The following is a 26,897-nucleotide window of genomic DNA, read 5'->3' on the forward strand; positions in this document are numbered from 1 at the left end:
ATTTGATAACGGTGCCCAGTGTGAGTTCCAGTCCACCTCTCCTCGCGCACTCTTAATTAGCGGGACCAGGTGTGTTTATCCAATCAAGCGTCTCGCAGGTGAAACCCGTAGTGAATTGTCGGACCAGTGATTGGCCCAAATGTTAAACGCTCCTGAGAGTGAGTGTGCGTGTGTTAATAACGTGGGGGAGTTTGGATCAAGTGTCGCCGCCTAGTGGCCACACGAGAGAGAGAGAGAGAGAGAGAGAGAGAGAGAGAGAGAGAGAGAGAGAGAGAGAGAGAGAGAGAGAGAGAGAGAGAGAGAGAGAGAGAGAGAGAGAGAGAGAGAGAGAGAGAGAGAGAGAGAGAGAGAGCATGTCGCCTCCTGTTGCTGCGCCTCACTGTGGGATCTGCTGTTGACCTTTCAGCCCGTTCTCATGAACGCAGAAAGCTTCTCTCCTCGTTCCCTCGCTATGTTCGGCCCGGAGGTTTTGGTGGAGTGAGCGAGAGCACAGCGTCTGCTCTGAGTCTGGAGGGGGGAACCTGGCTTGTGATTAAGGACATTTCTTTCTCTTTTTTTTAATTTGCGTTTGCTGCTGCTGGAGCTGTTTGTTTGCAGGGAAAGTGTGAAACAAGTGTCAGCGAGAGAGCAACAGATGTTTTTGGTGGAAATGCGGCCGTCTGAAGTATGAGAGCAGCAGCGAGGCACCGGCGGCCCTTCCAGCGGTTCTGCTGCTGTGGAGTCGGGCTGCTCGCTGTCATTTGGCTCGCGCAGGTCATCCAGGCACCAGGTGAGACCTTAATATAGACGCACAGACGGCACGCGCCTGAGTGCTCGCACAATAATTATAGTCCTATGGACATTCTTTGATTCACACTGGAAAAACATATAAATACAATATAAATCACAGAGGATCAGATATTTATTTATAGACATTTAATGTTTTCAATGCAACTTAAGGAACACACATTTTAGATTTTAGCATCACAATATATAAAGGAAAACAATATAAAGGAAAGGAAATAGTCAAATGCATTTTACTCCAATGCATTACAAAACAGATCCATATCAATCTTTTATTGGTTCAATAAAGAGCTAACTCGTTAGACATTTATCTGTAGTTCAAGTGCTGCATTCTCCATCAAAACTAGCAGTTAGAATTGACATTATTCTAACATGTGATTGCCTGAAGAAAGAAGGCAGTTACAGAAGTTGAGTACTCTTAAGATTAACTGTCCAGCAATGTGCCATGTTTAAGGTCAACTATTGTTAAGTACAACCAGTGCTGCATGTCAGACAGCTGAATTACTCTTCTAAATATTTAAATATCAGTCTCCAACATGTTCATCCTCCATCCCCCTGACCGTGATTCACTCCCCTTCCAATGCATGAAGGTGACAGTTTGTTGATTACATAAAGCAGACAGAGATTGTGGTTTGAATCCAATCACTGGGGATCAGTTCAGTTATGGGTTATTGCAGATTGACTATGGTTATTTCATCCTAATCTCAGCAGAATATGATCCATCTCTTCATAGGCTGCCCGTCGTTTTAATTTCTGCCTCTTCCCAGGTTGTGACTGTATCTAAGAATCAGTTTTTCATTTGCCCGAATAAATTGTTGTTAAATGAATATAATGCATTGCTACATTTATTGTATTTGGCTTGGATTGTTTACAGTTATTTTAATTTAAAATGTTAAAATCATCACCTTCTATAACATTATGCACCGTTCCCAGTCACATCAGTATCTATAAATATATAGAGCGTTGTTCTTCGTTAGATTTTACAATTTCTCATGCTTCAGCACAGACGCTGTCATTCTCTCTAATCCCGTGTGAAGCATAACGATATGAATGACTGAACTTTGTTTCAGGGATGAAAACAGGAGTGTTTGATTTACATGTAGGTTTCATCCGAGTGTTGCAGCCTGGTCCTTCATGGAAGAGTGTCCTGGTGAATGAGCCGTGTCATTAATATTTATACTTCACCTTTTAAATTATGAGTGTGCCAACAGCCAGAAGAGGTTTTTTGAACTGAGATAAAGGCCCCTCAATTTAAACCTTATAAAGCACAGGGTAAGACATATGGTCTGCCGTTAGTAATAATAACAGGTACGTTACTCTCGCAATGCTTGGAAAATATCACACATACTGTCGCATCCTGAATACCACTGCTAGTAGAGCCATTTATGGACGTGCTAGTCCAACAGTCTGGATCAATATCGGTCTAGTTCTGAAAAAAACATTTGATTTGTTATCGGAATAGAATAATGCTACCAGCTTAATGAAAAATGTATGTATTATGAAGGCGTTGGAAAGGGAACAGTCTCCAGGAAGAACACTTTTGCAGCAGCAACACACATTGTTTAAATATATCTGGATTAAAACACAGATTAGCACTTCAGTGGCACTTAAATGGCTCTTACTTATGGTACTTTTGTAGTTCGACTATCTTGAGGAAATGTTACTTTCTGTATTCTTGTTGTTCTTAGTTTGTACTCTTGGTTGAATGTACTTATTGTAAGTCGCTTTGGATAAAAGCGTCTGCTAAATAACATATTTGACACATTTCTTTGATGAAGATGAACAACTATTTTTCAATGTTTGCAAACGCAGGAAATCTATTTTCGACTGAACCTTTCAAGCCTCATAGACAACATAACAAGATAGCTGTACCTCGTCTGCATAAGCAACCGGTGGATTCCTTTCCAAACATTTATAAATCACAGCAGCAGTGCGTCTAACAGCTGACGCATAATGACCCCCTGTGTGTCCCAAGTTATGTCTAGCAACACACAGGCTTAAATTGAGTGTTGATTGAAAAGGTTTGATAGTTGCGTCGCTCACAAAACGGTATCCATTACGACAAAAACTACTTGCATACTTTGGGGTTGTGTTTTTTTTCAACCTGATGAATGACAGTTCAACAATCGCTCTCTTTTTAGCTGCTGTCGGTCACAACAGGAAACAAAGGTTGAAGAGAGTCAAAACTAAACTTAAAATGGAAAACAAAGAAACCTGCTTAAACATGCCAAATGTTTTGTAGAGTTAAGAGGAACAGCAGAGTTAGGGGATGATCTGTAGGATTCACATGCTAGTTGCCATGTGATGTATTAGTAAGACAACATGTTTATCATAGTTAGTTAGTTGTAAAGTCACTTAGACTGTAGAATTAGACACCCCTCCCCACTTTAGCCCCCATCTTATAGGCATCCATCCACCCAGGGAGATGACGCATTGCATCAATTTGACTCATTTTTCTACAAACACAACATTTAAATGCCACCAGAATAATTTGGGAAATTGGTTACATGAAAGTTTTAGTGTTCAGATAATAAATGATTTATTATCGGGTCTCTATTTAAACAATTGTATTGGTAAAGTTGTATCAAGCCATAGTATCCGTTTCCAAAAAAGGAAAGAACCGTAGTAAGTGGAACAAACATACAGTCACATATTTATAGAACTGTGGTTTAGCTCTCATTTAAGAACAAATCAAACTCTCATCTGCTCTCTGTTAACTGCAACATGACACTTCCTAAATATTCCATCTGAATGTCTGACTGGAGGACTGCAGTGTTATCTATGTGGAAATGGCGCTCAGTGTTGGACTGAAATCCAAATATAATTTTTTTTTCTCGGGTTTCAAAGGCAGCACATGCTTTTCCACATTGCCACTATTGAAGATTTTACGGTCCGATAGATTTGCTAACAGACTGCGGTCCTGTCCTGTGGTAGCAGTGTTTGGGGTAAGACATCAGGAAGCCGGTCTTTCCAGTCAATGTCTTATTGACAAGATCAAATGTCTTGTTTCTGCTAAAGAAGGAGGCAACACTGGTTTGTCCTTCCTGAGGGGAGCAGATGATGGTGTATGGCTTCAGACATTCATGTTTTAAATCAAGAGTTAGCCTTCCAGGTCTTGTACAAATCAAATGGGTGCTGTACAATGATTTACAGCAGTGACACCATTGTTGCAACAAGATTAATTCCTGCATTTTGAATTATTTGCTGCCTGAGGATAAAACAAAATCATAAATAAATGTCCCGAAGTAAGCGTTTGGCTTGGAGGTTCCCCACAGTCTGCATATTTATACTGTTGTGTAGAGAGAGGAATTAAGCTGTTAAGTTAACAGCTGCATTGGAGATTATCACAAAATGGCTAGAAGAGTCAGGCCTAAGTCTCAATGTGTCTAAGACAAAAGCTATGTTCTTCCACAAGAAACACAGGAAGATGGCTCCAACAGCGGACATCTTGATCAAAGGTGTCAAGGTTGACGTAGTCTCTGACTTTAAATATCTTGGTGTGGTATTAGACCCCAATTTAAACTTTAAGAGCCATGTAAAAAAAATGGTTAAAACATTAAAATACAACATAGTTAATTTTAGACACATCAGAAACTGTCTCTCCTTAGAAGCAGCTAAGATATTTATGCACGCTATGATTCTCTCCCACATGACATACTGTATCACATGCTGGGGACAAGCTAGTGAATCAGATGTAAGACCTCTTGCTTCCTTGTATAAACAAACCCTGAAAACTTTAGACAAAAAGCCTATGCGTTTCCACCACTGTAAGATACTCGAGAAACACAGGCTACTGAGCTTCGAACACCTTAGACAACTAGCAGACTCATGTATGGTCTATAAAATCATTAATGGGTTGGCACCTCCACCACTGTGTGACTTTGTACATATTCGTCCTACAAATTCCATCAGAGCTACAAGAACAGTGTCAGTACTTGATTGCGTTAAACCGTTCCGCTACACTGTGTTTGGACAGTCATCTTTTTCTGTAAAAGCAATAACTCAGTGGAACAGTCTGCCAGAAAAGATGAGGAGGTGCAGTTCAATTGTCACTTTCAAAGCTCACCTGAAAGGACAGTTGCTAGCGAGTCAATCATGTTCCCATTTTCAGTAGGGTACCCTTAATGGGGGGGCGGCATGACGATAATCAACCTTGGGGCCTCTGGCCCCTGTGTAAATAGGCTCATTGACCGTAGGGGTTTTTTATTTCTATTTTATTTTAATGTTATCGTACGTATTTCATTGTATTGTTCTACATTGTATGTTTTATTTGTATTGTTTTATATTGTATGTACAAGGGACTGGAGGTGTAAAATAGCAAAAGCTATAACCTAGTGCAATGCATCTTTTCTCTTCGGAGACTAATGTTTTTTTGTACGTTGTCCCTGAAATAAACTTCTAAAATAAAATAAAATTATGAATGATGTTATTTACACTTACTGTGCTGCACTCGACCAACTTGTTTATGTTGAGGCATGTGACAGCAGGATTAAAATATTTCCAAACAAACGCCACAATTCTGTAACCTCTATCCAGGATATATTAACATTTTAGGTCTTAAGCAGACAGTATTATCTAGACGAACAACCACAGTTACAGTTAAAGTTAGCTTAAACACAGTGGATCACTAAGATTGTAAGCAACTCTAATGCAAGGCGCAGGGTCAGTTTTTTTATAACAGCAAAGATAGGCTACCTAAACCACTTTTATGAAATGAAACCTTAGCAGTTGTTTAGGCTGTGATCTACACATATTTGTGTTAATCATCCTGATCAAGACAAGAGAAGCCAAGACTTGGGTGGCTCACCACCTCAGCTAAACACTGTCTAGCGTTAGCAACTCCAGAACCCCCGAGATAAAAAAGTCTTAATAAGGAAGCAAAAGAGTCGATCTAACTTTCAGAATGACAATTATCTGGGAGACGAGTATCACATTTAGAATGAATCCATGAATGCAAGCATCGAGAATAAGGTCTTAAAAGTATTATTTTAAAGGGCAAGAGCATTTCGATTGTCTCTCAACGGCTCTCAACATGGCGACTCCTGAGCTGGCAGCCCGTAGCTAACAAAGGCTAATAGGGCTAACGCTACAAATTAAGGCCGAGTACTGTCAGAGCTGACAGTGTTTACCTGAGGGGGAACCAGAGGGGGGGTACGACACTTAAGCTACAACGCTGGCGGTGTCATGGCAACGTTGTAGCTGTATCTGTCGTATGAGTGCAGTGCAGAGCCGCTAGCTAGCCAGTGGGAGCCGCTTGCATGTACGAAACCAGAAATAAGCACAGAGAAGGGAGTGCAACATCATTCTCTGTTCAGAGAAACGTTGCTCTATCTTTACATGGCAAATATTTATTTGCTGCTATTTAAATGCTCTGAATGTCATATACAGCTCCTATATATTGATATTTTTTTAGACTAATCGATTAAACATGTTCTTCACAAGTTCCAAGAGCCCAATGTGATTCAAAGCTTCAATTCACTTTTCTATTCACAAACAATCCAGATAATGTTTGCCTTTTTTGCGAGATTACTTCTACAATTAATCAGATTTTCTATCATTTACCTAATCAATGGACGATTTTAGCAGTTTTTTTATTGACATGTTTGATAAGATTATCTTGAGTTAATATAATCTGTAAAAGAGCTAGAATCTGCATCCATTTTGTATCCATACTGTTTCCTTCTCTCCGTTTTCTAATAGACGAGATGTGGGTTAGGTGCTAGAAATTTCCCCCAGTTAACATGGGAACATGGTGTCGAGCCATCTGTGGCAGAAACCATTTTTATTTCATACGAGTCGAGCTCCTCTTGATGCCTCAACATGAAAGACTTCACGCCTGCTCTCAGCCATGACCGCTGCCCTCGTGAAATGGGCTCATTGAGCTCTAAGGTACAAAGGGACTCCACAATGCCTGGCAATCACAAAATGCTCCAGAGGCAGACCCCATGCTGCCTTCGACATAAAAGGACAGTTTGTAGTACAGAGCGTAATAATAATAACCGCCTAACTATCTTCTCAGCAAAAATGGAAAGATCTCTGTGGGTGATCTCTTCTTTTTTCCCAGAGGAGAGATGAGATGGATATATCTGTTGGGGGTTCCTCGCCTGTCGAGGGTGTAAAACCCACACAGAGAATAGCTATCTGAATGAAATACAGTGCTGAAATACACACCGTAAAGATCTCAGTGCTGATGGCTCGGGACAGCTGACTGCAGCATGGAGTGAATTACTGAATGTGCTATCTACAAGAGTCAGAAACATGAAACCACAGTCTGTTGAGTTGTCGTTCGACACAAGTATAATGATGGAGTTATAAATAGTCAGAAATAGCTGCTTTGTTTATAATACATCAGTCAGAGGTTCTTTGAAAAAATGGTTCCGTTTTGTGATTGCAAACGGCTCCTTTTAGTAGAGCTGAATGAATCGATTAGTTGATCAACAAAAAAGTAGTAATTTTGATGGACAATTAGTGGTTAATAAGCCAGTTATCAAAACAAAAAACAATAATAAAACGCCTTCCCTTTTCTCACTTTTGAGGACAAAACAAAACATAACCTTGTACTCTTGAAACTTGATGTTTTTCGTGTTTTAATAGTTTGTATTGATTAATCTTTGGGAAAATAGTGAAAATTGACCATCAATTTACTAAAGCCAAATGCAATGTCTGGTTCTTTCTGACTGTTTATGTTCATATCACAAAATACTGACATTTTAGCTTGAAAATATGACAATTGCAATGAAATAATTTCAGTTATTTTTTTTCTTGTTTATCAACCGATTATTTCAGTTCTACACTTTACTGACTATACAATGAAGCAAACTGAAGAATAGCTAATAATGAAAACCACAGTCTGTCTTGAAATCACAGCACGGATGGGTAGATCTTGGACTGTAAGTATTTTTTCACTAAAATGACTGATGTTTTTTTGCAACAGAGACGGAGTCTCCTGAGTTTGGGCCAGACGTGAACGGTGGGGAGCTGCGATGGTCTCGCCGGCTGATGCAGGAGAAGTCCGACAACCAGAGCGAGGATCAGCCTCGAGCAGGTGAGTCGCTTGTCTTTACCTGGATAAATGGACTGTCCGCAACACTTCTCATTCGGTCTCGGGGGGCGATCGGGATAACATCTTCTATCACAGTGTGTGAAGACATTTATGCATTATGATATTTAACATTTTATTAACATTAACATTAAGAAAACTCATAACAGACAAGAATGTCTGTTTTTTCTGATGATACATTTTTGTACATGTTTCTTTTGGTGGATATAGTTTGTGGTGCTGTTGAATTGTATTGCATTATACAGTGTATATGATAGGTGGTTGGACAGAATAATTGCAACACTTGACCTACACTACCGTTCAAAAGTTTGGGGTCACTTAGAAATGTCTTATTTTTCAAAGAAAAGCACTATTTTTTCAATAAAGATAACATTAATCAAAAATACACACTATACATTGTTAATGTGGTAAATGACTATTCTAGGTGGAAACGTCTGGTTTCTAATGAAATATCTCCATAGGTGTATAGAGGCCCATTTCCATCAACTATCACTCCAGTGTTCTAATGGTACATTGTGTTTGCTAATCGCCTTAGAAGACTAATGTCTGATTAGAAAACCCTTGTGCAATTATGTTAGCACAGCTGAAAACAGTTATGCTGGTGATATAAGCTATACAACTGGCCTTCCTTTGAGCTTGAAGTTTGAAGAACAAAATTAATACTTCAAATATTAATCATTATTTCTAACCTTGTCAATGTCTTGACTATATTTTCTATTCAATTTTCAATTCATTTGATAAATAAAAGTGAGTTTTCATGGAAGACACAAAATTGTCTGGATGACCCCAAACTTTTGAACGGTAGTGTACATAATATATAAATAAATAATAATGCAGTAAATTATATCATCATATTAACCATGCCCACATTTTCAGCTGAGTGTTTACAGTGTTTGGAATTGCACACACCAGACTAGGACAGCTGTGTGGTTTGCGTTTGAAGCAGTACATTTCTACGTGTCATATTTTGAAAATGTCGGGCAATACAAAGAGCTTTAGCGATGTTAACGCGTGCATGTGTGTGGGGTATGTCGTAAACAAGCAGGGCGGCGTATACCAGAGATTTCTACCTCTCCCCTGCAGGTGAACTGAAAGGTCATGTGGCATTGTGTCAGTTGTCAGGAGTCTGTCGTCCCTGTCGACAGACTCAAGAAGACGGATGGAGAGGAGGCTGCCACAGTGAAAATCAGATTAGATTTTTGAAGGTAGTCTGTATTTAGTAGGCGTCAAGTAACCTTCCATTGCTCCCTGAATAGTCTGCACGGATTCAAACTGCTGCTTATTATCGCTGAGACAGGCAGCCAATCGACGGCCCTATCGAGACCTTTATGCCTGTGGTTCCAGGCAGATTTGCTCGCTGGCTGACATGAGCCGCATTCATCAAAGCTGACATAGTTCTGATTAAAAATTTAGATCGGAGAGGAAATCTCTTTTTTGTTGTGTGGAGGAGAATAGCACAGATACATATTAATGAAAATGGCTGCACAATGAAATATCTTTTGCCTTACTGACAGAGTAAGAATCTGTATCTTCACATTATTTACTCTTTAGTGGAGCTAATATCAGACTGCCAGTCACAATGTTGCATTGTATGCCAACTGCACTTGTATTCTATTCTTAGGGAAGTATATGTAAATCAAGGTTTGCTAATAATATATACATGCAAATGACCTGTTCAGGGCACACCCCTAAATACCACTTCTAAATATACTCTGCCTACTGAGGGTGTGCCGCCTAAAAGAAACCTGCAGACAATGAATACGTTTATCCTTTTTAAAGATCGATGTAAAACAGGCTTTCGTGGCATGTCTGAGACGACCATGGGAAGCATTAGTCATCAAGACAAGCTCGGTTCACATATATCTTCCTTGTCACAGCAGTTGGGGGAAAAGTCAAGGCATTCAAATTTCTCTGCAAAATATTTGCATAACTTACATCCGGCACTGGCTGTTCTTCCGTATAAAAGGTTTGACTGAGAAATATTTTTACTCAATAGTATATACAATTGTTTATATATTTTAGAGATGTAAACTTTTTACATTTCATCGAAAAACCATAAATAGGCCTTTAACATCTTCAATTTTTAATAGATATATGATGAATAGTTGTAGTTCCTGATAATCTTATCTGTAAAATATATTCCACAGCTCAGTGGCATCGCAAGTTATTCATTGGTTGTATATTGAGAGAGTTTACATTTGAGTGGTGCACGAACACGGACTCTGTGACAATTGGTCGGGCACTTGTAATAAATTCTCCTGATTTTTTTTTTTCCACCCTTGAGAAAGAAAATTAGACTTCGTGTCTCTCTGTGCCAATGCTCCATTTGCTCTATTCAGCCATTTGAGTTTATCTTCCCGATAACACACTTAACCTTTTATTGAGTCCTGGCTTCAAAGAGACCTTCATTATCTCTTCCGAAGACATAAGCGTACTGCGGGTGGATGCTTCACCGTAGTAATAAACTAGAGACAAGCAGGTGAACAAAAGGCTGCACAGGTAGTCTCAGACACAGCAGTGAGCGCGGCTCCGGGCTCAGGTTGCCGCCCACATCCTCAGCAGGCCGTCTGACAGTGATTACATAATCTGTGGTGTGATTAAAAAGCCTGCCCTGGACCTCAGGGGGGATATTATCTTGGGGATTGCTCGGTAACGTCCAGCCCCAGGCTGTCTTTCTCTCTTTTCATCCCTGCACTGCTGAACAAGATGGAGACGGTGTGAGCCGCCTCCAGCTGACAAGCATCGGAGACCGTTGTTGCTAGGCAACTGTATGCTAAATTTTAAAAAAAAACCAGACAATTCTGTCTTTCAAGAATTAAAGTCCAAAGGACTAAAAATAGACTGAGGAGAGGGGTTGGGAATGAATATAAAATATGTAAATTAAGTAAATGGCTCATGCTGTGTGTGTCGTCGAGGCTTGTTGTGTTGTTTATTTTGGCAAGCGACAGTTGGCTGAAAATAGTATTTTTCCACAGCCATGTTTTAGGGGCTTTTGGGAAAGAGAACAGAAGAAAGAGAAGCTGGCAGATACTCTTACAGAAATTGTCTACAAATGGTCTTGGTCTTTTATCCGGGCAGTCAGATAATGGATGCCACACAAAGCAAACGGCTATTTACATTTTAATCAGAATTCTGTTCACTCTCTGTCCACAATAAGGCCGAGTGTGAGGTTTATCATGAAACTCTTGATTGTCACTAAAGAGAAGATATTTATCCGCTTCCTTTGACTTCATGTTTCACTTCCTCACCCAACAAGTGGAAGGAGATTATGATGGATGGAAGATGTACGATCATGTCTGTCACACCAGTGTAACACGCTGTTTTTCGTGTTTGTATTGATAGGCGAGGTGGTTGGTGCGGTTTGAAGCCCCGCCATCGTTTTATCATAGTCGCATTTGAACTGCCTCAAAGGAAAGCAAATCAAAGACCAAATGCATAATTGAATTACATTAAACACCTGGATGAAAAGTTTATCTTTTGATTCCTTGTGAACAATTGTGTGTGTGTGTGTGTGTGTGTGTGTGTGTGTGTGTGTGTGTGTGTGGGTGCATGTGTGAGAGAGTGCGAGTGCTCCATAACATCGGTTTGGTTGATGCATGATGCGTCGATACCGTAGCTTGACTCCAGGACGCCCTGCAGACGCCCACATCGATAACATTGCTCTGCCCCTTCATTCAGCTCCCATGATGCAGCGGGGTGACTCCTCACATCAGCACGGCTTTCCCTGAGTGCAGATTTGACTTATTGTCTTCTGCAGAATTTGTTCTCGACCTATTTAGATGTGAAAAATAAATCTCCTGCACAGGCTCTATTGATCTGCACTCTGGATACAATACACACATAAGAAATGTCTGAAGCACCGAGCAACCACGACAGTGCATCAACAGGAAACTGCCCCTTTTTATTAAACTAATAATGATGTCTTTGCTACTAAGACTTGTGACTAAAATGAGCTGTCATTCTGATGTAGTCAAAAGGACATCAAACTACACCAGCAGGATTAATGCCTGGCTTCAGTTTGAAATGGGCAACAGTGTTTTATTATTGCTATAAATGCTGTAGTGGATTCAACTAAAAGCTAATAAACTTTTATACAGCTGAGTCAGACACTCAGTTTGTTAGTTTAATAGCAGATGCATTAGGGGTACATTTACACTTTGCTTCTGGACAAACAGTGTCTCATTTTAACGTGTGCCTCCTGGCTTTTATAATGCTGCAGGGTTAATATTTAAAATAGTTGTCCAGTGTCCTTTTTTCCATAACAGAGTCGTTTTCTGTTATAATTCCTCGCTGTCTCTGCGTTTCTTTGCAGCATAATTCTACCATACATCAATAACAAGTATACAATAAGTGAATCCATCATTTAGTCCCAGATATCTAAATAATAAATTCATAATGCACACAAATTATTTTTCATTCATTGATCTTCTTGACACAGAAAAAAGAAAGAATATCTTTGCCAAACATCCAGCGCTGTCTTGGTCTGCTTTGTTAACTGAATATCATTTAACCTCAATACACTTAGTTTTTGAATACCTAACTCTCCATTCGTACATGTGCACACAGTTGATAGTACTGTATGCATCATGATGCCTTTTTGACATTTGCAATGTATATTTAATATTTCATTATTTTTTTATTTTTAGAGCACTGACCCATTGTTCTGCACTTTTTTAAATTAGTTTTGCTGCTTTAATCCTCAGGTGCACCCATAGTCCAACCTTAAGCACCTTAAACACACACTAACTAATGTAGATGCCACATAAAACTTCACAGGTAACCTTGAAGCTGAATAGATCAAAGTGTTAGCTCTACTGAAGTGTGAAGAAATCATCACAAAACCTCAATATTATGTTAAATTAAGTGATCTGATTTAGATGAATGGAGTTTGAACTTAACTGTACACTTACAAATAGATTAAATTATGAATGAAACGTCTTTCATTTATTGTCAACTTTGATCATCGATTCAACCGGTGTGTTAAAGCTTCACCTCGTCTCTCTCTGTGATGTCCTTTATGTTTAATAGCAGCAGTTAATGTGCAATACATTTGCAACTGATGAAGAAATGTAAGCAGCGTATTACACTTGAGGATGATCAGTTTTAGAGCACTACAGCTTGTTTAGGTATACATCAAAGATATGAAAGCTGCTGTGAAGACTGACGGACAGAACTGGATCAAAGGTGAAAGCATTTTATGATTCTGGCTTCAGAAAGACTCCAAGCCGCGAGAGACGAGATGTGAAAAGGTCTGAGTGCAGAGGCTTGTGTTGTCAGAGTAACGGCACATCAATGCAGCTCGACCTCTGATTACAAAACTACTCACCTCATCAAGCTGATGGCACATCTGGCTTAAATCCCAGATTTGGGAAGTTGCAGATGTGCAATCATCTCTCTCTTGGCTCTCTCGAGATGGCATTTTTTTCCTCTCTCCCCCATGATCTTCCTTCCTGCTTGGCTTCTCTCGTCATGTCTTGTCTTGTTTATACTTGAGACTTCTCCTCCTCTCTCTTGAACTAAAAACATGGACCCATCAACCGATCATCTCTGTCACTGGTCTCTCAGCGCCAATTGACACCGTCTTCTCGGAGAAGCTTGGAAGCTTTGGGGTTGCGGGGTGCTGCCGGAACTGCGGGGTTTTAGCTGGTTACGGTGGGATGGTGTGGACGTGTGCCTTTCCTTTGCCGTGAGGATGAGATGACATCTACCTATTCGATGATTTGATTACTGCTTTTTGGCTGTTGTTTTTGCGGTCGGAAAATTAAATATTATGACAAAAAGCGGTGACCCAACAAAAGCCCCCGAAAAGAATTTGAAAAATGGGAAAAAAGAAAAAAGCGGGAGGAAAGTGGTGGAAATGGGGGTGCAGCTGCTGGATGACAAGCTAATCTTATCTGCCAAAATCAATCAATCTTATGGCCTTCGGCAGCCCTCCCTTGCCCACGCCAGACAACAACTGAACAAAACTCCCCTGAAGATCGCTGAAGTGACCTCTCTCATTCCCCCTCTCCCTATCCACACCTTTCTCCTTTTTTTTTTCCGCCCTATCTCCAGCTACTGGGCATGGCTATCTCTGTCTCGGACTTGAAACTCTGACCTGGGGAGGACGCCCACAGTGGAACTTTCAATAATACACACAACATTTCACAACCCCCTGCCATCCACCCTCCCCCTGCCCCTCACCCCCAGTGGGACCCCCAGTGGGGCGCTGGGGGGCCGTGGCTGGCGTGGCTGGGGCTGCTGCTGGCTTGTCTGTGCTGGTTGTCGGCCCGGACCCCCTGCTGGTGGGCTTAGATCACCCAGTTGGATTACCCCCCCCTCCTTCCCCCTCACCCGTCTAAAATCTCATGTCTAAAATGTTGTTATGTTGTTTCCTTTTTTCCCACTCCCACACTGTCCCCCTCGGTCGGGGTTCGGTTGTTTTTTTTTCTTTTTCCTTCTCCCATGTTATGCTGTAATCTTTTCTTTCTTTTTTTCTTGTAATTTGTTGCTGTTGTACTCAAGCGAACTCTAAATATAAATATATCAATCAAAAATCATCAATCTTGAACTCGGGTGATTCAATTTTTGGTGTTGCATTGTGAAATCACGCCATCAGACATTCCTGTCCATGAGCCTTCTGTAAACCCGTAAGCTGAGACATGCTGCGTATCTCTACGCTGATGCTGCCCCTCCCTCACTCTCTCAGACCTCTCCTGAGAGTTTGTAAGGAAACAAAATATTTTTAGACATTACAGGCAAGAGCTGCTGTCACTTCTCTTTTTTTCCCTTCATTTTTCATAAACCCTAATCGTGGGAAACAAATATTCACCTCCCCTTTTCTCACTGTGCAGGCAATTGTCTTGCTTTTGGCTTCCTACTGCCACCCATCCCCCCCAAAAAAAAGAAGAAAAAAAGGCTGCTCCCAGGGAGAGTGTCGCCATAGCAACTGCCTTCACCAGAGCAACTCCTCAAAGCATCCATCTGAGGTACATGTTGCAGCCCTCAGATTCCACCGACCAAATAACCTGAGAGTTTATGTTTCGGGAGCAAACGGGAGACTGGAAGGCTTCCAGGGCTGTGAGACGGGAAGAAGGTGAAAGTAACAAAGCCACAGAGGGAAAAGACAGATGTCCAGACGCTGATCAGCTTGACGGGCCGCTTGAGAAGAAGGACACAGTGCAGCGCCGCATTCTGGCTGTTTCTGCCGTGCCATGAGATGACAAAGTTTACATGCTAAGCCTCTCGATGATTTAGCAGATGAGCCCTGCCCTGCGATAGTATCTGGCACAGAGAAAACGGGCTTTGTCCTCTAAGACGGAAGGAAAAAAAGACACGACTAACCTTCATAAAAACTCACTTCTACTCTGTCCTTTTGCAAATGATTCGCAAGAAGCATTTTATGGCACAACAAGCATGCAGCCAGGCGGTGCTGCACTCTGGCACAGACACACACGTGTAAACATTACTGCACAAACATTTACATTTTCTCACTGAACACAGCCAAATTACTGTCCCCTCCTCGGGACCATATGGCCGCCTCCTCTCACTCTCTGACACTGGAGTGTCAAAGATTAAATCTCATATTCCCAATCACAAGGGACCTTCTCTTAATCCATTGTCTGTGGTTCAGTTTCCATGCATCATGACGGCGGCACTGTGCTTATTGTGCGCTCGCTGTTGTCTCACACAGCAGAAGAGCTATAAATAGCTCCATGCTCCCCAGTAGTTTGAATTCACCAGCTCGGCTGGAGTTGTGAATTGGAGCTGAAAGGCTAGGGAATAGAGGGAGGCGATAGGCTCGGAGGCTTTGAACAGTTTTTTCATTTTTTTCTCTCTTCTAAACTCAAGAAAGGACAAGAAGCAGCTGCCAGTTTTACTTCCTGTCTCACTCTACAATGCAAGGCGAAAAGCGTGTCTCCACGATGTTAGCGAAGGTTGTACCGTGTTTCTAAACTGAAGACGCACAGGAAGATGACACCAATTCGAAATCATGTTCGTCGTCGTCGTCAAATACAAATCAATGCCTCAAGGTCAAAAGACGGTTATAAGTTAAATCATCATTACATCACAGACTAGTTGTCCCTACTGTATTTCTACTCGTGTTTGTATTTATTTTGCTCAATTGATGTAAAAATATCACAAACCATTTAATTATGCTCGCAGGCTCTTTTTGAGTGGAAAAAGAAATCGACGTAGAAAAATAACTGTGTGTGTGCAAATCTCATGTCTATCCCTCCGCAGCCATTTACGAGTTTCCAGAGGACATCTTCACCAAGGAGCAGAGGAAGAAGGGGGCCGTTTGCCTGCATGCGCTCTGTGTGAGTATGTCACACAGTATCTGCGGAAGAACTGCAGAAAAACAACATGCGTTACAAACCAAAATCTACAGAGCTAATGAATGTCCTCAGAAGGCAGGGTGTGCATGTGTAGCTCCACTCTCTTATCTGTGCTCAACTGTGCTGTCCAGGCCATCTACATGTTCTACGCTCTCGCCATCGTCTGTGATGACTACTTTGTCCCTTCCCTTGAGAAAATATCCGAGGTGAGAAAAAGGCACCGACCTGTCATCAGATATCATTTCCTTAGTTTTGTAGGTTCATTTTTGATCATTCCAATTTTATTCTGAGCTTCTTTGTTTTGTTTTTATGTTTCTAGAACCTGCAGCTCAGTGAAGATGTGGCTGGGGCGACATTTATGGCGGCAGGCAGCTCTGCTCCAGAGCTTTTTACTTCTCTCATTGGTTAGTAGCTTCAGCCAATCACGACCAAGTACCAGATGTGGTAGTTTTGAGAAAGTATGCCAAAATGCACGTGTTCCTCACATTTTTACATGCAACATTTGAGGACGTTTAAGTGTTCATAGGCTCTGCAGTGCCACAACCATCCAGGAGATGTCAGCAGAGTCTAATTAATCAACTTTAAACGTGTTTTCCTTATTACCTTAACATTGAAAATGCGGAAGGTAATGTTTTGATCGCCATTTATTTATTTATTTGTATGAGTGTTACTCGCATAACACAAAAAGTATTAAACCGAATCGCATGAAATTTGGTGGGATGATTGGTTATTATCCGGGGACCATTTGATTAGATTTTGGGATCAATTGGATCAAAGGTCAAGGTCATGAAAAGGTCCAAATCTTCTTTTTACCATAGCACGGTCAATTGTTATCCAATTGGCATGCAACTAATGCCAAAATGTTCATAATTCAATGCCCAATCTTGTGATATGCGAAGGTATGCGCTCTACCGAGTGCCCGTTCTAGTTTCAAAGTATTTTCCTTGGATGTGTTTCTGTGTGCAATAAAAAAAGAAAACAATCTGTAGATGAGATAGGAGACGACAGACTATGGGGATTTTATCTAATCTGAATTCCAAACAAAGCCAGACACCAAATGCCCCTGTTTGATGTCCTCTCCTCCCATCTGTCTCTGTCGCCCACTCTCAGCCGTTTTTATCACCAAAGGAGACGTTGGAGTCGGCACGATTGTCGGCTCTGCCGTCTTCAACATCCTGGTCATCATTGGCCTGTGTGGGATCTTTGCAGGCCAGGTAGGAAACAGCATCTACAATACCTTGCCTGCAGTTGTTCCCGAGTGAAGGAACACTGACATGTCGGACATGTTTTGTCTCCACAGACGGTGGTTCTGACGTGGTGGTCGCTTTTCAGAGACGCCTCTTACTACATCCTCTCTGTCCTGACTCTCATCATGGTGAGATTTGCTGGTTGGTGCTTTGGAGTCTAAATAATCAGTTATTGTGTGTAAATCGTCTACACCTCCACATTGTGTTTTAAAGAGTCCATTGTGTCCCTCTGTAGGTTATCTATGATGCCACAGTTGTCTGGTGAGTCCACATACTTTTAGTTCTGTTTGCACTTATGATATGATTACGTTTCTCAAGGAGCATTTCTACAGCAGGTATCTGTTTTCATACCGACCCCCTCACGCTCTGATTGGTGTCAACAACCTCCCGCTCAAACTGCCTGTTATTACAATCACGCAGATTCAACGAGTTCAATCAATGGTGGTGGAACATAATTAATTAATTTGGTCCTGATTCGTACTCGACAATAATGATTACATCTGAATATGTGTTTTGAGTCGGCGCATTTCAGAGTCAGCTGAGGTGACGAGGAATAAGAGCAATTTAAAAAATAGGCACAAATAAATTGTGTGAGGCCATTGCTGACATCAGTTATTTTGGAGCTTAGCTGTTAGATTCATTTATTGAGTGTTGCTTTTCCTTAACAGGTGCTTTTGATGCGTTCTTAGTATGCGTGTATTGTATATTTGACCCTGATGAAGGTCACATGCCGAAGCACTTTGATCGAGATAGTAACGTTGTTCCATATCCTACAAGACATGCTGGCCTTTTCCCTTGTCAGTGCCACTTGGAAGCAGGGGAGGTTTTGAGAGAAGCCTCCACTCTGCCGTGAGCGTGTTTGCATTAGGCAACCTGAGGCCTTTTGTGAAACAGAAAGTCCCTCCACTCAATGTGTCAGTGGCTTTAATGAAAAAGCTGATTTATTCATCGCCTTAATGTGGTAGGTGTGGCTCATTAGTGATATATGGCAAGCTGTTTATTGAATCGTAGTGTGCCAAGTCAACCTGACCTAGTTCACTTCACCACTGTCGTAATTATCTGTTGTAAGATTTGTATCCAATCTCATTTTGCCAAATCACTGCACGCTCCCAATACGAGATACGAGTCTGCACAGCATCTACTGTCTATCCAGGCTTAGTGGACTAGCTGTAGCTGAGCAGCAACGGTTGATGCATTTTTCGGGTGTACACAATTGTGTTGTGAAGCATTTCTCTATTACATGTATTGCTCTTGACCAAATAAGCAACAACCAAAGTTATAGTTCAGAAAAAAAAGACCCTATTATTAATTGTTGAGCATTCAAAAACTCAATCTGCTTCATCGTGACTGTGCCTGTGGTTTGATTAGATTTTACTTTACCATTAAAAAGATATTTCATTATTTTAACAATTAGTTTTTCTATGTTTCTTTTATAAGAAATGTCATGCTCTATAATTTAGATCCTAAATATTTAAAAGTGAATTATATTTCACACATTTATATTGTTTTAAATCATTACAGACAACCCTGCCATGACAGCGTTATTAAAGAAAGACGAAAGGTTAACGTACTATATTCTCTGTTATATTTTAGGTTTACTGACAGTGCACAAGACTAACACATGTATGACTCACTGCAGGTGGGAGTCGCTGCTTCTCGTGACCATGTATGGAATCTACATAGTAATCATGAAGTAAGTTTACCAACAGTCTAAGCAGTCCTCATCTCTCCACACGTCGTTATGGTGTGAGTGAATATAGGCAAACGATATGTTTGCTTGGTTGTAGGTTCAACTCTCAGCTTCTGGCGTTCACGACGCGGCAGCTCAGCAGCTCCGGGCCGTGCTGCTTCAGATCCGAGAGTCACAGAGACAACAAGATGGGAGACGATGCCTCTGCTTGCAATACTTCCATAGTGCTTCTTAACAAAGGTCAGAAGAAGTTTGAATAGTCTTCTCATCTTCACTGTGGGTCTGTTATCGCACTGTGTCATTTTTATATGACACAGTGAGATAACAGTTTCTGAGATAACAGTGAGATAATATCATATCGGAACTTTCCGTTCATATATAAATAATGAAGTATAGGTAAACTTTCCGTTGATCTATAAACGGAAATGTGTCATGTGTTTTGATCTCTTCAACAACTTTCCCCCAGGCCCCGCCCATGGTCAGGATTCTCCTCCAGTCATGGTGGATGAGCTTCTCATCCTCAACCCCCACAAACTGTCCTTCTCTGACGCTGGCCTGCGCATCATGATCACCCCCCACTTCTCTCCCCGCACCAGGCTCTCCATGGCAGGCCGCATGCTCATCAGCGAGGTATTCGATGCGCGTTCTACAGATTCTTACTATTTATGACATTTACATTTCTTTAACTTGCAATTTCATGTATAGCATACTTTTAGGTGAAGGAAATATTCCTGATCATTTCAAGACCTTCTTCAAAGTCAATTCACAGATTCATTCTTACTCAACTCGTCAATCTTCACATCTTCATCCTCCCAAAGTACTGACTAGCAGAGGTCAATTAACTATTAGATTTCGGCGAACCAAATTACCGAATTATTTTTCCCACCTAACGAAGAAATGTCTTTTGATAAAATGTTGTAAAATTGCCTAAAGGAAAGTCTAATTGCTTTGAAGATTTTTTTATGGATTAGTGTTCATGTCTTTCTTGTTTGAGCTATTGTATCAAAATGTTTAGCTGTTTCACTCATGAGGACACAGAGCACTACCATTGCTTAGGAAATGCCACAGGGATATAATCTATATCCCTGAACACGCACGGCCTGCTTACTTCCACATGCACACACACAGTCACACGTGCCTACGCAGACTTAATATAATTACATTGTTTTTCTTTTCTTTCTTTCTTTTTTACTTTGTTGTCTATCTTATGCATTTTTCATTTTATGTTTAGAATTTTGTCAAATTTTAAATATTATATAGGTGGAGGCTTCCAATAAACACAGTTGGCTTTTTGTCTCTTCCTGCACTGTTCATTTATCTCTGTTGTGATTTTTATTTTATTGTTTAAATTGTGCAAAATAAATAAATAAATAAACATGACACACTTTTCTTCCGAGCTGTAAAGCAAAAACAAACTTCCTGTTCTCCTCTCATAGAGACAGAGGCTGATCGAGAGTTCTCAGAACCAGCGGGATGGCGAGGCCGGCCCGGGATCACGAGGGGGATCAACCAGTAACAGTCTGAAGAGGACGGGCTCCTGCTGTCTGGAGAACGGAGACAGAAGACCTGGGGTAGGAGACGCAGAGCCAGGAGACAAGCTAGGAGACGAGTCAGGAGACAAGTCAGGAGACAAGTCAGGAGACAAGTCAGGAGACAAGTCAGGAGACAAGTCAGGAGACAAGTCAGGAGACAAGTCAGGAGACAAGCTAGGAGTTGAGGTGGGCCAGACAGAGGAAGAGGATGATGACAATGGGATTTTCAGCCCTGTACGCATACCAGGTGAGGAACATCCTGTACCAACTGTTAACATACGTGAAGTGCAAATTTGATGAAACATGTTTTTAAAATGTTTTAATTGTTTTCTTTTTGATGTTTACGCTAATAATGTTGACAGAGGTCCTTGAAATGCTTGCTGCCTTGACTCTCCTTGGCCCTCCTGACTGACTTCCCGCTCCTCACAGGAAGCTGCTGTGCGCGGGTGACGTGGCTGATCAAGTGGCCTCTGGGCCTCCTGCTCTACTGCACGGTGCCGAATTGTATCCTGCCACGCTGGCACCGCTGGTTCATGGTCACCTTCGTGGCCTCCACCCTGTGGATCGCTGTCTTCTCCTACCTCATGGTGTGGATGGTAAGACTGCAATACAAAATGAACAAAACAAATGATCACAGATGCTTCAGGTGGCTGTCGGTTCAGGCTGGACACGAATATTCAACTGTTAGGATCTTTGTTTACTCTGCAGGTACTCTTTATTTTTTTGTTTTTTGTTAGCCCCCTTGTGATAAAAAGCATGCATAAAACACATCAAATATTGAGCAAAAATAATTGTTATTCAATAAGAAATAATACAAACAACAGTGCTGTAGAATAAAGGAATCCTTAAAATGTAATGCTTTCAATTAAACCGAAAGACCCTCTCAGCCGAGCAGAGAGACGAGCCCGAGCTCTCGCTGCTGTTTTGTATGTGGGAGCGCAAACAGTGGGGGCCCGTGCCAAAAGGGCAGCGCGTAGGCCTCTGGGGGCCTCTTGGGGCCTCGGGAGGGGGGGGGGGGGGGCTCGCAAATTAACCTTTTGAGGGAAGTTGATACAGAGGGATGAGGGGAGCACAGACAGAGGTGTGTTCTCCAGAGCCAATCAAATGGTATTCGGGCAGCTCCAATAGAACAATACAGTGATGAATAACACACATAAGTACATATATACATACACAACATGTATATGCATATAAAGTTTAAACAGGTTTCCTGGTGGAAGTCACTTTTTCAGGGCTCTCAAGTTTTGAAGACAGGCAAGAGTGACATTTCCATCAGCACCCCCACCCCCCCACACACACACATATATATATATATATATACTGTATATACACACACATATATTATGTATATATATATGTGTGTATATATATATATATATATATTTGACCCTGTGTGTCCTAATGTCTCTATCAGGTCACCATCATCAGTTTCACACTGGGCATCCCAGACTACATCATGGGTATCACCTTCCTGGCAGCAGGGACCAGCGTGCCAGACTGCATGGCCAGTCTGATTGTAGCTCGACGAGGTAAAACACGCTTTGTGACACTGACTCTCCAACTCCAAGTTCTAGTCTCTCTTTGTGGTGCAAGTGCTTCAATTGAGCCTTTCTCCATCTCCTTCTAGGCATGGGGGACATGGCGGTGTCTAACTCCATAGGCAGCAATATCTTTGACATCCTGCTGGGTTTGGGTTTCCCCTGGGCTTTGCGTACCCTTGTGGTGGAGCACGGATCATCAGTATGCATACACTTTATCACTTTTTCCTCTTCCTGATGTCTGCATGTGTTGGAGAGGGCAATCAAAACCAAGACTTTGGGTTCTCCCTTCTGCTAAATAGTCATAAAGTTCTTACACTTGCATTTTTTTCCCGCATAGGTCCCCATAAATAATAAAGGACTTGTGTATTCGGTCGTCCTGCTGCTGGCATCCGTGTTTCTGACGGTGAGTTTTTATATTTGTTGTCAGTATGCAAAATAACTCAGGAAATTTCAATTCAGTTCGAGAGAAAACTGAACATGGGGGTTAAAAAAATTTAATCTTGCTGTGAGAATTTACCTGAATTTACCTGAATTAAGCCCTGAACACTTACGATTGCCCTGCATGCCTCCCGGGAGTTTGAACAAGCAAAAAACAGAAATTGTTTTTTAAAAGGATTTCTTATATTTGAGGCCTCAAATGATATTGAAATAAAAAAATTAATTCATCTTTACATTTTTGCCCAGAGTTGTTTCTGTACTTCTGCACATGGTGAGACAAGCAAGAGGCCAAATATTGGTTATGAATGCAAGTTAAAGGGACAGTACGCTTAAATATTATATGACTTAATATACAGGACTGTCTCAGAAAATTAGAATATTGTGAAGTTTCTTTTTTTTTAATGTAATGCAAAAAAAAAAAAATGTGCATTCTTCTTCATTCATAATAATCAACTGAAATTATGCCTTTTTTTTATTTTTATTCTTTGCTGATTTTACAGCTTAAGAAAACTCAAAAAATATCCCATAAATATTATAATATCATGAATAAAAAAATACTATGAATTAAAAAAATAATCAAATGTGAAAAATTAAAAACAAAACAAACACAAGGGTTTCCTGAGCTGAGCCTTGACAAACATTAATCTTTATAAATTTTTTTTTTAAAATTTTTTTTTTATTTTAAAATTTTATGAGATAGTTTTTTTTCTTTTTCTTAAAAGGCAATATTAAAAGATATTAAAAGAAAAAAAGGCTTGCAATCCAGAATGCATATATTTTATTTTTAATTGCATTTGCATTGGTTTTTTTTTTATCAATTACAGATAATTTTCTTATCAGTCCTGTATAGTTACTGCATTTATTTACCCTCAAATCTTGACATTGGCCTCAACAATACAGTATCAGTCTGGCTCTACTACATGCCCACTCATCCATTTCTCCAAAACAGAATGAATGCTTTGACAATAACTACCTGCCTTATAATACATGCTGTGGCGTCTCATTCTGCCCATCGAACAAAACAAAAGCATTTTGTAAAGTTGTGTTCATGGTGAATGTGTGAATGTGTGCGTCTCTTCCTCACCGCTGTCTCTGCTGTCAGGTGATGTGTGTTCACCTGAACCACTGGAGGCTGGATCGCCGGCTGGGTGTGGGTCTGTTGTTTCTCTATGTCATCTTCCTGCTCTGCTCCATCTTCTTCGGGCAGATGTGAGGCCTTAGGGTCAAAGGTCGTCCATGTCGGTGAACATGATGAGTATCGACCTTTCTAGCACACGTCCTCTTTCCTGGAGCCGAAAAGGAGAGACGGCTTTGTTGTGTACCCTGTGAGAGTTTCTGTACACACGCAACTTCACAACACACACGTCTTTTATCAAGAGCACAATTGTCTCCTCCCGGTTGTGCAGTGCAGCGTTTTTTTAAAGTATCAAATTGGGTGACTTACCAAAATATGTAATGACATGGCAGATGGAAGTAGCGGGCTTGTGGGCCTTCTAATATCGATGTGAAACAGGAAGTGACACGACAATGTGTCGTCACTATTTTTATTAAAGCCAAGCCATTCAAAATGAAGATATATAGTCATTTGAAAAAGAGTCTTGCTGGCTATCACTGCACCTCTTTTCATCTTCTAAATGTATTATCAGATTTGTAATATATATGAAAGTAATATAACAGGGTTATTGATTAGTGGATTTCACCAACAACACAGCAATCACATGTTATTTATTATAGGGAGTATAAACCCATCGGTTCTGTTGGTGAGGCGGGTTCAACAGTGTGTCAGAGATCCAACGGTTTGAGAATATTTGAAGCTGACTGCTGCACTTGATTGGCAGGAAGGGAAATGAGACTCCACCCAACACAAGAACTAATTGTCTTTAGGATAAGCCAGAGAACAGGACGTGGAACAAACGGCTGAAATCCATAGTTGCTTGTGGTGAAACTGGATATTGTCTTAATTTGCAGAAGCAAACAAAGTTGCCTCAAGGATTTAGGGAATATGCTGAGGAGTGTTCAACCTTTGACCTCAAGCTGTTGAGGTGGCTCCACATTTTGAACACTTTTCCTCTGCACCTTCCACAGATGTTAACAAATGGTACTTTAATCTGCCATGTCATGCTTGGAAGAATTTTTCAAGACAATAATCAGCAGATTAAAATGGTCCACTGGCGTTAGAATGAACACCCTTGTATGTTTTTGATGTGCAACGTGTCCCATTAGTGTGGAGATATTTACATGCATTCAAATGTAGCAGGCGGCACTGAATTACAGCGAAGAACCTCTGAACAGATGTGAGGTACTTCTCACATACGATAAAGGACACCACGTATGTGTCAGTAGACCTTTAGGATTTAAACATTGATATGAAAATGCACATTATTGTGAAAATATTTTGACGATTTTGCCTAACTACTTATAAGCAAGTATTGGCACAGCTTAATGTACGTAAAGAGATTAATTTACTATTACAGTATTTTTAGAGTTCTTATTACTATGAAATCTAATATATAATGTACGTCTGAGTGTCACAATCTTTGATGACTTTGAGTGCAGATTAGTTGTAATACGTCACGTTTAGGTACGACAATCGGTGTTTGTATTGTTTCTTGGACATTTTATGAGATTATTTAACTTTGGTGGAACATTTTTACTCTAAGGAGAGAAGCAGCATGTTACATATTCACAGATACTGTATTTGTTTGTGTGTGGAATGGCTAATAATGCTGTATATTCTATATTTGTATATACCTGCTGCTCTGCTCTTTTTTATAAGATCCTTCGGAAAGCCCAACAATTTGGACACATTCAGATAATTAGATGAATTCAAGACTAAATGTTCCACCAAAGGGATCTGAGCCATTTTTTGTGTCTTTTTCAAATGGCTTTATTATTATTAATTATTATTATTATTATTACTATTATCATTGTCTACTTGACAACACTTTTTACTGTTTCTAAATGTTGAATAATTTACATAGTTTTACAATATTGAATGTCCAACAGAGACTAGTTTTGTGATGTTTTTGAGATTTTTAAAAGAAAATATATAATGTAAGCCTACTTGTGAATTATTGTAACAGGATGAATGCATATTTTGTCAGATTGTTTAGTGGAATATGAAGGCTGTCATATCAGACTAGCACTTGTTGTGAATTCTTTTGCAGTCGTCTTAAAATATGTTCATCACTCAGATCTTTTATTACAGTATTGATTCATTGGCAACCATAATTCATGCAAGGGAAGAAAATATCAAGCTCCCGTTTACAGGTTTAAATCTGATTTAATGCCTGCTTGTCCAGGAAAAAAAAGGCTGAAACTATTAGTTGTTTAGTTGATCAGTAGGAAATAAATCAACAAATAATCTGTTAATTGGTAAATTGTTGAAATCTTTGTTCATGCAGAACTGTAATTTGCAGCTTCTCAAATGTTAGGAGTTGCTCTTTAGAAAGGCTGAAATGATGTTCTTCGCTTTGGTTAGCATTGTTTTGCATTCGTGAGAGAATGCCACTCTTCATGTCCTGGCCATCGTCATCCTCGTTCTACATCCACAACCATCATTATTAACTATCGTGTGTTTCCAGGAGATGATTTGCAGCAGCTTGTGATGCTAATGTGTGCTTTCACTCTGCTGCCAGTCGTCTTCTCTGTAAACTCCTGTATTCAGATGTAATAATAATAATCTCAATACCTTAGTCATCGCTATTGAGAGACACAACGGCGCCAAAGCAAATAGTAGAACTCCAGTACTTGTTGTGGTTCCACGACTCAAAGAATGTTCTCTTTATTCCGCTGTGATGTTCGGAGGTAGTGGCTGTTTTCGAGTTGAAATGCTGTATCGCGTAGAGGTCGTATTGGATCATAGAAGACTTGTATCTTGAGACCAATAAATAACGTGCAATAACAATTTATCGCTTTCATCTGTTATTTTCTGTAGGTTGCAGCGATCGTGGATGTATTAGAAAAAGGATATTGTTTAGTCTGTGACATCTGACCTCATAGCCACTTGTGAGTCATAGTTTGTGATAATCCTTGGACTACTGTATAAATGCTACATTATTCCAATAAACAGAATGAATGAGTGACAAACCAATATGAGGCACAGTTTATCAAAGTGCAGCCCATACGCCAATGGGCTCTCAAACATTTGATGGTGTCCCTGAAGGGGACATGAAATGCATGCATTACATTTGAAAAATCTAGTCTATAATATTTCACTTTTAATCCTTAATATGTAACACACTACTGACTATAATGTCTTCAAAACATCATAGTATAGTCGGTTTTA

General features: G+C 40.4%; 1 protein-coding gene across 2 annotated transcripts; it reads left to right on the forward strand.

Moving 5' to 3' along the window:
- The first annotated feature begins 368 nt into the window (after positions 1 to 368).
- On the forward strand, positions 369 to 26,516 carry LOC130191743 (sodium/potassium/calcium exchanger 3). 2 transcript variants are annotated; one of them, XM_056411431.1, is made up of 17 exons: positions 369 to 769; positions 7,718 to 7,828; positions 16,067 to 16,143; positions 16,293 to 16,367; positions 16,481 to 16,565; positions 17,272 to 17,375; positions 17,462 to 17,536; positions 17,644 to 17,669; positions 19,048 to 19,101; positions 19,196 to 19,338; positions 19,565 to 19,728; positions 20,535 to 20,877; positions 21,060 to 21,226; positions 22,045 to 22,159; positions 22,258 to 22,370; positions 22,509 to 22,574; positions 23,712 to 26,516. In XM_056411431.1, the coding sequence occupies exons 1-17, from the start codon at positions 667 to 669 to the stop codon at positions 23,820 to 23,822; spliced, it is 1,932 nt and encodes a 643-aa protein (XP_056267406.1). In that variant the 5' UTR covers positions 369 to 666; the 3' UTR covers positions 23,823 to 26,516. The 2 variants fall into 2 exon arrangements, with proteins under 2 accessions (XP_056267406.1, XP_056267407.1); XM_056411432.1 differs by lacking the exons at positions 369 to 769; positions 7,718 to 7,828 and adding an exon at positions 14,721 to 14,811.
- The last annotated feature ends 381 nt before the right edge of the window (positions 26,517 to 26,897 follow it).

Source organism: Pseudoliparis swirei, chromosome 3, assembly GCF_029220125.1.
Source record: "Pseudoliparis swirei isolate HS2019 ecotype Mariana Trench chromosome 3, NWPU_hadal_v1, whole genome shotgun sequence".
Classification (NCBI taxonomy): Eukaryota; Metazoa; Chordata; class Actinopteri; order Perciformes; family Liparidae; genus Pseudoliparis; species Pseudoliparis swirei.

Excerpts from the sequence above, each read along its gene's own strand:
- LOC130191743 (XM_056411431.1), top strand. The coding sequence starts at position 667 with ATGAGAGCAGCAGCGAGGCACCGGCGGCCCTTCCAGCGGTTCTGCTGC. Across the intron at positions 770-7,717 it reads GCAGGTCATCCAGGCACCAG|AGACGGAGTCTCCTGAGTTT; the intron begins GTGAGACCTTAA and ends TTTTTGCAACAG. Across the intron at positions 19,102-19,195 it reads ATCTACATAGTAATCATGAA|GTTCAACTCTCAGCTTCTGG; the intron begins GTAAGTTTACCA and ends GCTTGGTTGTAG.